This window comes from Acomys minous, assembly GCF_964271855.1.
Source record: "Acomys minous genome assembly, chromosome: 4".
Taxonomy (NCBI): Eukaryota; Metazoa; Chordata; class Mammalia; order Rodentia; family Muridae; genus Acomys; species Acomys minous.
Genome location: NC_140486.1, coordinates 100,740,170 through 100,757,680, shown reverse-complemented (window position 1 = coordinate 100,757,680; position 17,511 = coordinate 100,740,170). Strand labels below are relative to the sequence as shown.

The following is a 17,511-nucleotide window of genomic DNA, read 5'->3' as shown; positions in this document are numbered from 1 at the left end:
ATAATAAGTTCACGGGGTATAGCGGTTTAAATGGAAGTAACTTGCAGATAATGCCACCTACTCTAGTAATCCGGCTAAGGAGAGAGTAAGGTCTTTTATTTTCATTTTAATTATGGATATTAACTCTATTATTGCATAATGCATGGCATGCAATAAATATACATATGTGTGGATATGTAGTTTAGGAAAGGGTTACAAGTTAAAGAGGCCGCTGCAGAATGTAAGCAGTTTTGGAGGTGGGCTGAGAGACGTGCATTAGAATATGTGAGATAAGGAACCCAGACCAGCTCAGAGTTGCTGCGGTAGAGACCAGGTCTCAGGTAGACAACGAAGGGATAGAGCTGAATCCAGCTGCAAGGCAGAAGGGCAGGAGTAAGAGCAGGAACAGCTCCAGATGCTCAGAATCGGGTTTGCGGTCAGACAGGCAAACAGGTGGATGGGCAAACAGCAGTCATGCAGGCTACACCAATAGTAGGGGACCTGGCAACTGAGTTGAATACCCAGGGATAGTCTGGAGGTCTCTGTCGACGCTTGACATATGCAGTATGTCCGATGACCTGTTGTTGGAGATGTGGCATTGCAGGATAGGAGTCCACCACTTTACAAGGTCCAGGTGAGGGAACGCCATCCTTCCCTAGGCCTGGCATATCAGATACGTTCTTGGGTCTAGTTTCCATGATATGATTTTAATACGCCCATGTGTCTCTACAATCTCAATTCCCACCAGCAAATGTATAGCATAACGCCCTTTTTATACCCAGGAAAGTCATTTATCAACCTGTGCTATTTGGGTGGTGCCAGACAGATGGTGGTGCTTGAAGGTCCACACAGTGGGGGCATAGTCATCCTCAACCCTCAAAATGGAGTAAAAAATTGCCTCTTAGGGCTGGGTGTAGTGGTACACGCCTTTAATCCCAGCACTCGGGAGGCAGAAGCAAGCAGATCACTGTGAGTTCAAGGCCGGCATGGTCTCCAAAGCGGGTCCAGGACAGTCAAGGCTAACACAGAGAAACCCTGTCTCAAAAACACAAAAACAAACAAACAAACAAACAAACAAAAAAGTGCCTCTTAGGGCAAAAGATATCTCAGGGCAAAACATAGCCTGAAAACTCATTGTTTTTTGTAAAATATGGAGTACCTTAAAGCACAGGGAAATATTTGAGGGAAGAAAAACTACCAGGTTCCTATGTCTGTGTTTTGGTATTCCTTGTCTCATTTCCCATCTGCTTGTCTTGAGATATTATTTTTGCTAAAATGAAAACAATTCCACTGAAGAAAAGGGGTTGCCAGGCAATACCCCATCCCCCCACCCTACGGCTCAGGCATCTCTGGTCACCTGCGCAGAGCAGGGGAGGAAGGCCTTCCTAGCATGTTGGTGGAGCAGCAAGTGAGAGGTGGGGAAATGCAGAGAGCAACCTTGGAGAGGAAGCCGTAGCAGAACAAAGGCAAAGGGTTCTGAGACAGAGGGAGAAGGACTAAGTGCAGGCTGAGAGGGAAGAGCCTGTCGTGATGACAGAGGACAAATCTTCGAGGCGGGAGCGAAGGCAGGGCAGGGGCTCACAAGAAATGGAAGTACCAGTTCTTTTAGGGTCTGGGTGCCCATGGGGAGAGAGAGAGAGAGAGGGAGGGAGGGAGGGAAGGAGGGAGGGAGAAGGAGAGGGAGAGGAAGAGGAAGAGGGAGGGAGGGGAGGGGAGGAGAGGAGGAGAAGAAGAAGAAGAAGAAGCAGGAAGAGGAGAGGCTGGGAAAGATGTGGATCTCTACCTTCAATTGGTGGGCTCCTCTAAAAGCCATCAGAAGGCGTGTAAATGCCAAGAGCTCACCTCAGAATCGCCTGGTGGAACCTTAGCCTGAAATAGAGCAGACTAGCTGTTCCTCTGTCGGACACCTCCCTTGGGGGTGGGACATTTGGTCCCAAGGGCCTCCAGGACTTCCTCATCGGTAGCCCAGGTCGGAAGTTTCCCAATCACGGCTGCCTCACCTTCTTCCAGCCCAACAGCCCTGATTGCTTCCAAGCCTTGAGTCACAGAAAGTCTCGGGGGCCACTCCACTCCTAACAGCGTTGTGGAGCGACTGCAGGTAGGAGAACTGATTCGTCACTGACTGGGGAATGTATTTGTGGGAGAGAGGACCTAAGAACTCTGCCTTTCCTGGAGCCTTGGGGAATGGCTCGCTGCACTGTAGAACCCTGGAGCTGGAATCTGCATCTTTAGTTAGCTGGTGCTATATCAAAGTACTTTCTATGATGGTTATACTCCATATCTGCACTGCCTAAGACAGAAGAAGCCACTGGTCGCCTGTGGCCACCAAGCCCTTGAAATGTAGCAACAACAGCCAATTAAGTACATTCCCTTCTTTTTACATTTTTTCTGTGTGTATGTGTGTGTGCCACAGAATACATGTGGAGGTCAGAGGACGGGCAGCTTTGTAGAATCACTTCTTCACATGGGTTCTGGGACTCTGACTCAGGACATCTGATGAGTAGCAAATGCTTTTGCTGACAAAACCATCTCCCCAGCTTCCAATGAAGTAAATTCTATTCTATCTTAGCTTTTTTTTTTTTCATTTAGAGAGGTAAATAATAGGCTATGGCTACAATTCTGGGCAGGAAAGACCTGCAACAAACTAATGTTTTCCAGGAGAGTGCCAAGACCCAGAGAGAGAGATGGTACTCTTACTCTGACCCTTGAGAGCAGGACCAAGATTAGAACTTTAAAAAAAAAAATACACACACACACACACACACACACACACACACACACACACACACACATACCTTTAGTCCTAGCACTCAGGAGGCAGAGGCAGAAGGATTTCTGAGTTTGAGGCCAGCCTGATCTACAGCCAAAGCTCGGCAGAGAATCCCTGTCTTAAAAAACAAACAAACAAACAAACAAACAAACACCACAGTAGTAGTAGTAGTAGTAAATTTAAATTTAAATTTAAAAAACAACAAAAATATAAAACTTTGATACAAGGTCTCATATGGCCTAACCTGGGCTACATAGTAAGCCAAAAACACAGAAGTAAGCAGTTAAGAAATGTTCAACCTGGGCTGCTTTCCACATCAGTGATATTTGATTGTCCAGGACAAAGCAGAATCTATGGAGCTAGGAAACCTGAGGCTGGCTAGGATCCCACTCCTTGTGGTATCTGACAAAAGGACACTCAAGAGCAGATTTTCAAATCCATTTAAAAATGTTTACAGCCCAGTTCAGCTGTGTCACTCAAGGTAAATTGCTTAATCTCCTGGAACTTGGTTTCCTCATCCTGAATGTGCAGACTTCACAGGTTGAGGTGAGGGTTGAAAGATAAAATAAATGGTTAAAAAAAAAAAAAAACCTTTGCCGGTGAGGCTGCAAGCCAGTCACGCAGATGTGACTAATACGACTGTCATTATCCAGGTGAGAGGATGCAAAGCTGCTCATAGGAGTCCACCCTGCAAATGAGGGAGGCTTGCCACTCTTCCTGACTCAGATTGAGGGATGCTCTGGGAGACTAGTCATCTGTAGATACACTATCTCGATTCTAAGAATCATCATGGTGCAAGCTAGCTCTGTATAGTGTGCGTTCATATATGCATGCGTGTGTGCGTGCTTTAGAGACCAGATAAATACTAATGAGTGTTTGTTGAAGGGGAACTCAAAGATTATTTCCCTAGGGTAGACCATTTCAGCAAATGTGTGTGTGCTCTAGACTCTGGGATACGGGATAAGGCGAGGTGATGGAATTTCAGCACCGTCCCCGGGCGTGCTTGGAGGGGAGCAGATAATGGATCTTCATGCCTCTCCTTTCAGTAATCCTTTCGTTTGTAATCATTAGCAAAAGGGACAGGACAAGATACATCCCTGGTGTCAAGTTTTCAAAATAGCAAGGAGGGAAAGTCTGGGTGCTTTTGAAGAGTTTAGGACAAAAGGAGAAACAAACAGCATCCAGTCCAGCTAGGAGAGTGGCTCTCAGCGGTCAGCTCTGCTGCCTGCTGGAGCTGCCCCTCCCCCCATTTGAACCAGAAAGAGCAAAGGCCTGAAGAGCAAGATAGAACCACCCAGAGTGGTGGGGCTGCTGGAGGAGGGAGAGTCAGACCCCTCCACCCCCAGCTGCAGGAGCCCAGTAGTTCAGAGCCAGGAGCTTGGAGCCAGTAGCAAGGAAGAGGGTGGTGTGATCCTGAGCAAACCCCTTCCTCTGTCTGGGCCCATTTCCTCCCTCACGGAGACCTGGAAAGACAGGCTAGAAAAGCTCATTGGGTCACTTCCCAATATGAACTCTCTAAATCCATAGGATGACTCTACCCATTAGACGCTGGGCTGGGAATTGACACTTTAAAAACCCGTCTAGGGCATCCCACACCCTCAGGAGCTCCTCCCCTGCTTGAGCAACCTAATCCACCTACCCCCTCACTTCCTCTAGAGTGTTCTTACTGCTACTGCTGCCGACCTTAGGCGTCCTGCAGGTGAAAAGCCAGCATCCTGGTGAGTCTGGAACAGCCCCTACCACCACCTAGAATTTCTCTCTCTGCCTGACTTCACCCAGCCTGACCGTGGAGTGTGCCCCCCCCCTCCCTGGCTGGACCTCTAAACATTAAGCCTCCTTACCAGAGAAGGAGAACTTCTGATCCTCTCCTTGTACCCACCAAAAACTACTTAGAACTACTTGCAGCCAAGCCCCTACCTTCAACCTGCCATCTTCCCAAGTCTGCCTACCCTCCTTTGCTGGGACTACAGTTGGGTCTAGAGATGCGCCAAGCCCTGAGAACTCCTACATCCCTGCAGCTCGTAAGGACTGTATTTCTAAAGAAATGAGAATTGGGGTCATAATACAATGATTTGGTTATCTGTTGTTGGAAAGACTAACTGAAATGTTTGGGGCCTGAAAATCTCCCACATGTTTGAGGTGTGTTTTGTTTTGTTTTGTTTTGTTTTGTTTTGTTTTGTTTTGTGCTTCGCTAATTCATCCTAGCCATGGTGTCTCTGGGCTAACGTGTGTTTCAAGGAACTGGTACTTCCATTCAGTCCAGGAGCTCCTACTGGGCATGGAGGACACAACAGAGCACTCGGTTAAAGATGTCCAGTTTGCCATTCCAGCAACAGCTATTTCACTAATGATCAGCCTAAGGGATAGCAAAAGATGGTGGTCTCAAGCTTCCAAGCAATGAGACGGGGCTGTGCCCACACTGACTGAAAGATAATTCAAGAACTTAGCTCTATGGGATTGCAGCTCTGGGGTAGAATGTGTGTTTGGCATATGCAAGGCCAATCTTCAGGAGGAGTAATAAAGCAAACAGTGGTTAGCTAGTGAGCACACTTAACAAGAAGTATGATCTTCCAACAATAAGCTCAAGACAGTAAGTGAAGTTGATGAACATGTAATCCGGCTGCACCATGACAGCCCTGTGGTTGCGGAGTAGTTACTGGGCCTCTCTGGGTCTCATCGATCCACCAGGAAGCACAAGCTAATCATACCACTTGTGATGATCAAGGGAGATCTTACACAAAGCAGATCTCAACTGTCATCTTCCATTCTTTCCTTGTCCCTTTTAGAGATGAGTCTGTTAAAACACAAGCATTGCTAGTCTCCCTTGGCCCTCTTCTCTGAGAGTCCAACTTCCACCCTGGCCTGTAGCCCCCCTCGTGGAACATTATGCCTGCCCTTGCTGCCTCATTTGTGGGAACTGCTCACAGCTCTGCATTTTACCTGGATTCCAGGATTTATCTACCTACAAAATTCAGGCAGTCAGGCTTGGGGAGCAAGCACTTTTACCCAACAAGCTACTTCTCCAACCTTGTTGTTTTGGTTTCGAATTTTGTTGCTGTTGCTGCTGTTGTTGTTGTTGTTGTTGTTGTTGTTGTTGTTGTTGTTGTGGATGGGGCCTCATATAGGCTACACTAGACTTGAACTTGCTTTGTAGCCAAAGATGACTTTAAACTCCTGATCTTCCTTCCTCCACCTCCAGTGTGGTGAGTGCTGGGACTGCAAGCATGTGGCATCCTACCTCATTTATTCAGTTCTAGGATTTTGTGCATGTGCAGCAAGCTCCACCTCTAGGACATTTTTGGTATTCTTTTTTTATTTATTTTGTGTGTGTATATGGGTGTTTCAACTGCAGATATGTATGTGTACCATATGTGTGCCTGATACCTGAGTAGGCCAGAAGAACCCTTGGAACTAGAGTTTCAGATAGTTGTTAGCTTCAAGGTGTGTGCTGAAAATCAAACCTGAGTCCACTGCAAGAGCAGCAGGTGCTCTTAACCACTGAACCATCTCTCTTCAGCCCCATTTTTTGTTATTCTTACTATTATTGCTTTAATATTTGCATTTGCTATGTAATGTTGTGTTTTCTCTAATTAACCTTCTAAATGTTTTATTAGCATATTTTAGTTATACATAATAATGAGCTTAATTATAATGTTTTCATACAGGCATACATATATAATGTATTTATACATCGAGTTTGAGACCAGTCAAGACCTTGTTTCCAAAAAATTGCCTTGAAGAGAACTGTAGTCTTTAAGCCCCGAATGTTTTATTTTTTATTTGTTACTATTTTGTCCCAGTTGTTTACTGATATTATTTACAAATGTGAAGGAAATAATGCCTTCCTTGTAATATGCAAGCCAATGTAACAAATCTTCATATCCCAGTCCCTTGGGTGAGAAGACAAAAATCAGGGTGACTTTGCTATATAGTAACCTTTCTCTCTCCTCTATTGACAGGATTAAGTTTACCTCAAAAATGGGAGAAATCAGGGTGGATAATTTCCAATTTGAAGATTTCATAAGTGGAGATACTGATAATTACAATTATAGCTCTCTCCTGCCCCCTACTCTACTGGATGCTGCCCCATGCCACCCAGAGAGCCTAAATATTAACGGATACGCTGTGGTTGTAATTTATATACTGGTGACTCTGCTGAGCCTTCTGGGAAATGCTCTGGTGATACTAGTTGTGTTATACAACCGGAGCACCAGCTCTGTCACTGATGTCTACCTGCTAAACCTAGCCATTGCCGACCTGTTCTTTGCCCTGACCTTACCTGTCTGGGCAGCATCGAAGGTATTGGGATGGATTTTTGGCTCAACCCTGTGCAAGCTCTTCTCATTCATCAAGGAAGTTACCTTCTACAGCAGCGTTCTGCTACTAGCCTGTATCAGCATGGACCGCTACCTGGCCATCGTCCATGCCACAAGCACACTAATCCAGAAGAGACATTTGGTCAAGTTTGTATGCATAACCATGTGGGTGTTGTCAGTATTTTTGTCCCTGCCCAGCTTAATTATACGTAATACTTTTATGTACTATTCTACCCTACACTGCTATGAAGATGTAGGTAAGGAGACGTCAAAGTTGAGGGTGGTACTGCGCTTCCTGCCTCAGACCATCGGCTTCCTCCTGCCACTGCTGATCATGCTGTTCTGCTACGGGTTCACACTGTGCACGCTCTTTAAGGCCCACATGGGGCAGAAGCACCGGGCCATGAGAGTCATTTTTGCTGTTGTGCTTGTCTTCCTGCTCTGCTGGCTGCCCTACAACATAGTCCTTTTCACAGACACCCTCTTGAGAACCAACAAGATCGAGGACAGCTGTGAGCGCCGGAATGAAATTGGCAGGGCCTTGACTGCTACTGAGATTCTTGGCTTCTTCCATAGCTGCCTTAACCCCATCATTTATGCCTTTATTGGCCAGAAATTTCGCCATGGACTCCTCAAGATCATGGCTACTTATGGCCTTGTCAGCAAGAAGTTCTTAGCCAAGGAAAGGCCTTCTTTTGTTGGCTCTTCTTCCCGGAATACCTCCACTACCCTCTAAGACTGTTCACCTAAACTGTGGCCCCTCGGAGTTCCTTCTTGTCTTTAGCATGACTCACATCCAAAAACTGTGGTATTTGAATTGACGCGTGCGCGCGCACACACACACACACACACACACACACACACACACACACACACACACACGAGAGAGAGAGAGAGAGAGAGAGAGAGAGAGAGAGAGAGAGAGAGAGAGAGAGAGTGTTAGTTACAGGGAGCCAGAGGGCACATTCTCACCAGAACCCCCACTGCAGAGTTCAGAACCACTACTCTGGCTCTTTATCCCCTTCCACATTGGTATGCCTATGGATACACTTGGTCCATCCTAATACTAGACCCCAAACACGCATAAGTTAAAATTACAGTGAGATGCTGCCTCCTACCAATCAGAATAGCTATCGGTAAAAAGAAGAGGTGGAGGGGAAAAAGTAGCAAGTGTCTTCGAGGAAGTAGAGAAAGGGAACTTCTCACCTGAGTGGTAGACGTGTACCATAGCAGCCCATGCACAGTGGGACATAGCATAGCAGTTTTCCTTAAAGCATTAAATATAGAATTGCCACATAATCCAGAAAGTGCATCTCTAAGTCGGGTACCCAGATAGTGGGGTAGGAGCCCCCTATTCCCGACAGAGGTCTAGGGAGGGGAATAGGGCAGAAGAGAGAGGGATGGTGGAAATGGGAAGATAAGTGTGAGGGGATAACAATCGGGATGGGATTTGTGAATAAATTATATATACATATATATGTATATATGTATATGAAGAATTGAAAGCAAGGGCATTAAAAGTGTTAACATGAGGACCACGTATTGTTCACTGGCAGAGTGTTTACCTAACATTTCTGAGAACTCAGGCTAGAACCCTAGCACCTTAACAAACAAACAAACAAACAAACAAACAAAAGCTAAGTTGGTAGTTCTTGCTATTTATGTTTTACCTCAGTTTACCAGAAAAATAAAAATTTAAGTCTAAAATCGTACTTTAGCCACTGAACCAATGCAGAACTGCCTACCTTATGATTTCTTATAAAGTGTGATCATTAAATGTCTTTTTAAAAAACATATAAGCCACTTGTAGTTGGTTATTTATTTCAATACTTCCAAGCAGATAGTGAACAAAAGTCCTGAGTAAGTTTGGTTGTTGTTTTAATTCTCTCTCTCTCTCTCTCTCTCTCTCTCTCTCTCTCTCTCTCTCTCTCTCTCTCTCTGTGTGTGTGTGTGTGTGTGTGTGTGTGTGTGTGTATGTGTGTGTGTGTGCGTGTGTGCGCGTGCATGTGTGCGTGCATGTGTGCGTGCATGTATGCGTGCATGTATAGGTCAGAGGACAACTTGTCAGAATATGTTCTCTCCTTCCATCATATGGCTAGGGTTCAACTCACCAACCTCAGAGGCAAGGGCCCTTACTGGCTAAGCCATCTCACTGTCCCCCTGAGTGAGGAGACAGATGCCTGTCTGCCCCCTTCATGCCCAGCCCAAGGCCCCTTTGGCTGAACATGATCCCAGGAAGAAGTGTGTGCTGGATCCCTCTGGTGTTCCCAGGTCCTTCGTCGTGACTGCACTTGAAAGTGTCGGGAATGGGCTTCAAAGACGCAAAGGGTCAGAAGCTCACCTGTGAAGCTCCTTGGAGGAGGAGGGAGGCCAGGAGACTCCAGAAGCTCCAGCAGGAGTTCCCATTGACTGTTCTTGTCCCCTCCCTCCTCCCCTTCCCAACATCCACCCTCATTCAAGGTGTAGCAAACAGGCGCTAGTTCAGAGTGGAAAAGTGATTTGTAGCCTGTCAGAGGAGAATTTTAATTATTCTCTCCCCCCCGCCCAGGGTTGGATGTGAGTTTGGGTTGGGTTGGCTTTTGAGACATTCTCATGTCTCCCAGGTGGGCCTGAAACTTGCTATACAACTGGGGATGAAAATGATTAAAATATCCTCCTGCTTCCACCTCTCAAATGCTGGGATTCCAGATGTGCACCACCACATCTGGTTTACATGGTACTGGCCTTGAACTCAGGCCTTTGTGCATGCTAGGCAATACTCTATCAACTGAACTATGTCCCTAGTCCCTGAATTATCTGTCACCAATATACATTGACTGACAGATCTTCTAGGGGGTTAGGACAAAGCAGTGCCCCCCAAACAAACAGGGCTTGTCTCTGGAGGCCTGCTATGGGCATAGGAAAGCAAGAGGGACTGAACCCTGAACTCGGCAAGACTGGGCAGGAGGGCAGAAAGAGGCTTCAGAGTACACGGCTTTCACTCACAATTCATGAAACCCATCGGCCAATAGGATTAAATCAGTATCACAGCCCCTGTTCCATACGCATTCGAGGCCAGTCCCAGTGCTGAACTCGGAATCAGGAGCAAGTGTGACTCAGCTCTGCCTCTGAGTCAGCAGGACGGAAATGCTGAAGAACAGGTATCGTTGCCAGAGGGAACAGCTGCTGTTCTGCCTGAGCCTAGCGCCTGGCTAGATGGCTCCTCAAGATGACTGTCAGTGAAAGGAGGCCAAGGTGAGGCTCCCCTTTGTGCCAGGTCTCTGCTCCCTGGGAATGCCACTGTCCACAGAAGATAGGGAAATAGCCCGGTGCAAAAGAGGCTGGAGGCTGAGTTGTGCTGATGTGAACGCTGTTGATCTCCCGCACACGCACTTGCTCTCTCTCGTATGAACAGTCTTGGCACAAATCCTTCACCAGCCAGAGCATCACCGAGAAAGCTGCCTTTGAGCTGTTGAGTGTTTTCTTCTTTGCCACATTCCAAGCCTGAGTCCCACTATTTAAGGACCCAGTCCTTCTCTACTTGGATCTGTCTGCTCTGAGCCTTCTTTTCTGGTTTCTGAACTATGTTCCTCTACTTAACAATAATAATGCCTTCAGTCCTGAGCCTGAGCCATCTCCCTCTGAGGTGAGGATGCCTCTCCACACACACACATCCCAGTCTCTACAGCATGGGCTCCCTTGATTGAGCAAATCAAGAGGCTTCCAGTCTATTTGAAGGGCATTTAAAAGTATCTCCCAGGAGCTAGTGATACAGCTTGACGGTAGAGTGCTTGCCTGGCATGCATGAAGCCCTGGGTTCAATCTCCAGCACAGCATAAAGCAGGCATGGTGGCACACACCAGCCATTATAGCCGCTAGGAAATAAAGGGAGGAGAATGGAGGCTCAAAATCATCCTCAGCAACAGAGCAAATTCGAGACCAGACTGACCCACATGAGACCCTATGTCACATAAATAAATACCCAGAAATACTTCCTAGGGCTGGGGATGTAGCTCAGTAACTGAATGCTTACCTAAAACACTAGAGGCTCTGGGTTTTATCTCCAGATAATAATAATAATAATAATAATAATAATAATAATAATAATAATAATAATAACAACAACAACAACAACAACAACCATTTTCTCTAAAAGAAATACTCCTTGTTTACACGTTGTGCTCACATGCACTGCACACAGACTCTTATAGAGAATCATACCATCATGCCACTGCAGGGTCAATGAGATCTGAAGGTTCCCAAGCTCTGAGGAAACTGAAACTCAGCTAAGTGAAGCAACCATGTGCTGTCTTGTGGCCAGATGGTCTACAACTCAAATAAAGACTCAGACCCATTGTTTCCAGATATTTTGCTTTGGTGACACTGAAGTCACATACTTAGTGTCTTAGCATGCCCTCCCCCAGGCTGACCTAGAACTCACTATGTAGGTCAAAATGACCTGAAACTCCTGAATTGGACTATAGGTCAAATTATTACAAGAGACTCCTTGTATTGGCTTCAGGCCCCTGACAAATAGCAATTTTGTGGGTAACTTCCTCAAGGGTCTTACTCAACTAGAAAAGCTCTGTCCGCTCTTTCTGTGCGTCAAAGTGTCTGTGGTGATGGCAGAGATGAAGGCCAGCTGAGCAGAGATGTGTAGCCAGGCTAGGAATGCTCACCTGTTCTGTACTGGAAAATGGCGAAAGGAGTCATCAGAGCCCAAAATAAAGCTCAAAGACAGGCAAAGTAGATCCCTCCGTTGAGGAGACTTGCTGTGTGAGTCAGCGTTCAAACAGGCACAGAACCACACAAGAGACCAGAGGTGTGACCTCATAGCGCGGTAAGAGATGCAAAGTAGTCTATGCCAGGCTCTTGGCTTTACTTTTGGAGCAAGACCTGAATCTAGTAGGACAGCCTGGAAGGAAAAACAGGCATGAAGTGGGCCACAGGCACACAGGTGCACTGGAGCCTATCAGGACACATCGAAATCTGTGTTGGTTCAAGCTTACATAAGTGACTTACAGCAGATGCTGGTGACGTGCATCATGAAGAGCAACACACACACACTGGGGGGGATGTGGATGCAGCCGCTGTTCCACACTACCATGACAGCCATCAGATAATACCACAGGCCCTGGGCTGACCTTCCAAAGCTTAACAAGCTTCCTGCTAATGCTCCCCCTATGTCTTCCTCACCTCACAGATAGGTCCCTGCTGGCCTGTGCTCTCCTGAAGTCTGAAAGGAAGAAAACTAGGGGAACAGTTCCATCAAGTTGATTCAATAAGAACTCTCCACATGAATGCAGCAGATAGGTGACCATAAACATTAGGGGGCCTTCACTCAAGGGTAACTGAGGGGTGCTCCAAGTGAGCAGTTTTCTCAAGACACTGGTGATGTCCTCTTTCTTAACCTCCATGGCAGGTGCCTGGGAATCCTTGTATTACTATATTCTTTAAGCTATGACTATGTTTTCTGTAACCAGTAGGATGTGATATGTGCTATTATTATGAAAAGGTTTTATTCATTAAAGCCAATGGAGGTCAATACGAAGCAGGAGGTAAGGAGGACACTGTGGGCCATTCTGAGGAGTCGTCGCAGAGAGTCAAAGCTATGCATCACACTCTACAGTTTGGGGCCACATTCGCCTGATTAGAATATACTATCCCCATTGCTGATAGGACAGTGAACTAGATTATCTTCAGAGTAAAGAATTAAAGGATGTGTTTGCTTTGGTTTTGTGACCAGGTTCTTATTATGTCACCCATGTCGGCCTTGAACTCACAGCCTTCTACCTCAGCCCCTCCAGAGCTGGGATGACAGGCGTGTGCTTCCACGCCTGGCGGACGATGATTTCTTTTTTTTTTTTTTTTTTTTTTTTTTTTTGGTTTTGGTTTTTTGTTTGTTTGTTTGAGACAGGGTCTCTCTGTGTTTGCCTTGGCTGTCCTGGTCTCACTTTATAGACCAGGGTGGCCTTGGACTCACAGCGATCCACCTGCCTCTGCCTCCCGAGCGCTGGGACTAAAGGCGTGCGCCACTACGCCTGGCCTGATGATTTCTATCTTAATGCGCACACTCTTTAATCCAGGAATTACACTTTTAGACCCCTGCCCCCACAGTCATGCTCACGCAGCTCGAGTGGAGACGGTTCATCACAGCACTATGTGTAAAAGCCAAAGCTGGGAGACAACATCACTAGGGGCAGGGTTAGAAAAGCACTGAATGTATGTCCACACTGTAGGATGTCTTGAACGCGGTGGCTTAGGAACAAAACTGAAAACAGCTTGAGCCAGACCTGGTGACTCATATCGACAATCCTAACACTCAGGAGTTTCAGGCCATCTTCTCTAACATAACGAGCTCAGGGTAAGTCTCAGGGAGGGTATGCCAAGTGGCAGGATCCAGAATAGACGATAACGTACCATTAGCTTCTTTTTAAAGCAAGTGGCCCAAAGAAGGCAAATTTATGGAGCAGAAAGTGTTTATTTGTGACTAGAGGTGGGGCACAGGAACAAGAGCGACTACAAACATGAATGAAGGGTGCTTCTTCTCCTTCTTCTTCTTCTTCTTCTTCTTCTTCTTCTTCTTCTTCTTCTTCTTCTTCTCCTTCTTCTTCTTCTTCATCTTCTTCTTCCTACTCCTCCTCCTCCTCCTTCTCTTCCTCCTTTTCCTCCCCCCCTCCTTTTATTTCTCCTTCTTTTACTTAAAATAAAACCTAATTCAGTTACTTTCTTAGTATTAAAATGCCCTGACAAAGGACTGGGCATTGTGGTACACGTCTTTAATCCCAGTACTCGGGAGGCAGAGGCAAGCGGATCTTTGTGAGTTCGAGGCCAGCCTGAACTACTACAAAGCGAGTTCAGGACAGCCAAGGAAACCCTGTCTTGAGAAAACAAAAAAAAAATTAATTAATTAATTTTAAAATGTTTTTAATGCCCTGACAAAAGCAATTTAAAGAAAAAAAAAGTTGTTTTAGCTTACTGTCCATCGTCATGGGGAAGTCTTGGCAGTAGAAACTTGAAGAAGTTGGTCACATTGCATCCACCATCAGGAAGCAAAGAGTGATGAATGCCCCTGCTCAGCTGGCTTTCTCCTTGATATGAGGAGAATTCAAGCCTAGGGAATGGCGCCACCAGTGTTTATGGTAAACTTTCCAGTCTCAACTAACTTAATCAACATAATACTTATAGGCTTGCTTCCTAGTGGTTCTTGGTCCTGTCAAGTTGACAATGTTAACCATCACAGATCCTCATCAAGTAAAGGCACTCGCCAACAAACCTGATGACCTGAGACTGATCCCCAGAACCTACATGGTGGAAGAAGAGAACTAACAGCTGTGAGTTTCCTCTGACCTCCACATGTACAACACGGCCCGGACACACACCAACCATGCGTCATGTGGGCGTGCATGCACACAAAATAACTAAATAAATTTAAAATGTAATTAAAAGAGTCCTGAAGCTCTAAGGTCTAGACTTGAGTTTAAAACTCACTGACCAAAAGCAATGTAGAAAGAACTGCTGTTGGCAAAACTCCTCCCTGGTGGCGGGGGGTGGGGTGGGGGGTGGAGTGAGGGGGGGGGAACATAAGCAATCTCTACCCTTCCTTCTAGGGTCTCAGGGTCAAACAGGTAGATTCCACCAACGTTCACTCTGAGGACAGAGCAGTGGGTGAGGGGTTATGGACAGGAACTTAGGTGACCTTAAACTAGCGACAGTGGAAGGTCTATACCCAACATGGATGAAGATTCCCCTGTGACTGTGTAGATGGAGCCCCCTCCCCTAGTCTTTGCCTGCCTGTATCTTCTAGCCCCTCTCTGAGGCTATGTTCAATTAGGGGTAGAAATGAATACAACTGACTGGGAGGGGTGGCTGGATACTTAGGTAAGAATCACACAAGCCTCCCTCTGTGGAAAAAAGGTCAACAGTCAACAAAGCCAGCTAGAATCATCTTTTGCGAATGGGCACAGGTGACCTAATAAGGACGGTGACAGTTTGGCTTGAGGGATATGTACAGCTACGACCTAAATGTCCATGCTTTTGGAGGTCCTCTGAGTCCTTTTGAGACACAGGATGTGGGTGGCCGAATATGATCCCAAAGCTATTGCTCTCCCACCACCATCAACTTCTGTGTGCACGTGTGCTTTTGTTGCTATTTGGGTTTTTTGTTTGTTTGTTTGTTTGTTTGTTTTTCTTTGTTTTGTTTTGTTTTGTTTTGTTTGAGCCATAGTCTCAAACAAGAACTGTCCTCTTAGAAAGTATGGGGGTGATAATTTCATTTTCAGGGACGTATCCTATACCCTCTCTCATTGCAATCCCCAGTCTCTAACACCCCCAACTCCTGATGACACTAGCCAAAGGAAGATGGCCCGGCATTGGTGGCTTCCCTGACCACTCCAGCTGCCCAACGAGGAGCAGCTGTGGAAGTGGGCAGTGGTAAGGAGAAGTAATTACAGCCTCAGCTCAAGGCCCTTCCCCCAGCAACTCTGTACAAGACACCTTCCCAGAGAAAAGGATGCCGGATACACTACTGATTTCTCAACAGGGTCTTGCACAGTGTGATGTCAAACATGTTCCCATGGCCATCAACAGCAAGGCCAGCTTCCTCTCCGTGCTGGCTCTGTGCCAAGCTGACCCAATGGCAGCCTGAAGCCTCAGTTCCTACCCGGTGGTTTGTCCCAGGTTTGGTCTCTTTTCCTATCTGTCCTTCAGTCATTCCCCTCACCTGCCCCCCCCCACATACCTCCTAATTATGTTATTTTTTTTTAAGATTTATTTATTATTTACACAGTATTCTGCCCACACGTGTGCCTGCCCACCACAAGAAGGCACCAGATCTCATTACAGGTGGGTTGTGAGCCACCATGTGATTGCTGAGAATTGAACTCGGGACCTTTGGAAGAGCAGACGGTGCTCTTAACCTCTAAGCCATCTCTCCAGCCCCCCTAATTATGTTCTTAACATCCATCCTCCTCCCAGAGTATAAACCACCCCAAAGATGACTTTATTAGGGTTCAGGAGTAAGTGAGGGATCTAGATGGGGCCCAGGAAAGTACAATAAACATATAAAAAAAAAAATTGCCCTGCCACACTAGTAACTTTGGAAATGGGAACAAAATAAAATAACTGAAACTGTTTTTAAAAGGGAGGGATAGGGCATAGTAACATACAAATTTAATCCCGGCACTCTGGGGGCAGAAGCAGGAGGGTCTCTATGAGTTTGAGTCCAGCCTGGTCTACATAGCCAGCTCTAGCCCAACCAGGGCTACATACCAAGACCTTGTCTCAAAAACAAAATCTAGAGGCTGGAGAGATGGCTCAGAGGTTAAGAGCACAGGCTGCTCTTCCTAAGGTCCTGAGTTCAATTCCCAGCACCCACATGGTGGCTCACAATCATCTGTAATGAGATCTGATGGCCTTTTCTGGTGTATAGGCAAAAATCTGTATACTTAATAAATAAATAAATATTTATTTAATAAATAAATAAATATATAAATTAAATTAAAGTAGAGATGAGGCTAAGGGTAGTAGAACACGCCTAAAATGGAAGCACCAGTGAGGTGGAAGCAAAAGAGTTGGTAGGGCAGGGTGGGAAGAACAGCTTTGAGGTCACGTTTGGCCACCCACATCTACTGTCCCAAAAGGACTCAGAGGGTCTCCAAAACTATGGACATGCTTTTCCCTCCAGCAGTACTTGAAAGACTTGGCTGGCAACGCACAAAAGCATGCCCTATCCTCACCTCTCCCTCTACTCTTTGTCAAGCTGTGGCGATATCACACGCACACCAAAGGCTGCCGTGGACCCAAGCCAGGAATGGACTGTGAGAGCCAACTCAGACCAGCCTCTGCAACTGACCATCCCAAAATGACCTCAGGATGGAGATCACCGCTCTGCCTCTACTCTGCTTCCTGATGTCCTTCCTGATCTTTAACTTAAAAACAGAGGGTCACAGCTGAGTGTGGTGGCGCACACCTGTAATCCCAGCACTCGGGAGACAGAGGCAGGCAGATCTCTGTGAGTTCGAAGCCAGCCCGGTCTACAAAGCAAGTCCAGGGCAGCCAAGGCTACACAGAGAAACCCTGTCTCAAAAAATTAATTAATTGATTGATTTTATTTTATTTTTTGATTAATTGATTTAAACAGAGGATCAGGATGGTGTTGGGGAAACAATCCAAGCCCCAGGGCACTGTAGGAATGGCATGGCCAATTAAAACTAGCTAAGACCTCAGGACAGTGAGTTTGATATTCTCTCTCTCTCTCTCTCTCTCTCTCTCTCTCTCTCTCTCTCTCTCTCCCTCCCTCCCTCCCTCCCTCCCTCCCTCCTTGTTTCTTTTCTTGCCCAATGCAGTGGCTCTGGTCTGCAATCCCAACAGTACTACATTCCTATGGTGAAACGGGAAGCAGGCAAGCCAGAAGTCTAAATATGTATCACAGGAGCAGAAGCAAGTGAGATCTTACCTCATAATCAA

The 17,511-nt window shown here is 46.3% G+C and overlaps 1 protein-coding gene across 2 annotated transcripts; it reads left to right on the top strand.

Moving 5' to 3' along the window:
- Positions 1-2,002: 2,002 nt before the first annotated feature.
- On the top strand, positions 2,003-8,889 carry LOC311595935 (C-X-C chemokine receptor type 2-like). 2 transcript variants are annotated; one of them, XM_084779036.1, is made up of 3 exons: positions 2,003-2,077; positions 4,406-4,467; positions 6,709-8,889. In XM_084779036.1, the coding sequence occupies exon 3, from the start codon at positions 6,728-6,730 to the stop codon at positions 7,799-7,801; it is 1,074 nt and encodes a 357-aa protein (XP_084635162.1). In that variant the 5' UTR covers positions 2,003-2,077; positions 4,406-4,467; positions 6,709-6,727; the 3' UTR covers positions 7,802-8,889. The 2 variants fall into 2 exon arrangements, with proteins under 2 accessions (XP_084635162.1, XP_084635163.1); XM_084779037.1 differs by lacking the exon at positions 4,406-4,467 and having other exon boundaries at positions 2,022-2,077.
- The last annotated feature ends 8,622 nt before the right edge of the window (positions 8,890-17,511 follow it).

What these genes read in the sequence shown, in the direction of transcription:
- LOC311595935 (XM_084779036.1), top strand. Translation starts at nt 6,728, where the DNA reads ATGGGAGAAATCAGGGTGGATAATTTCCAATTTGAAGATTTCATAAGT.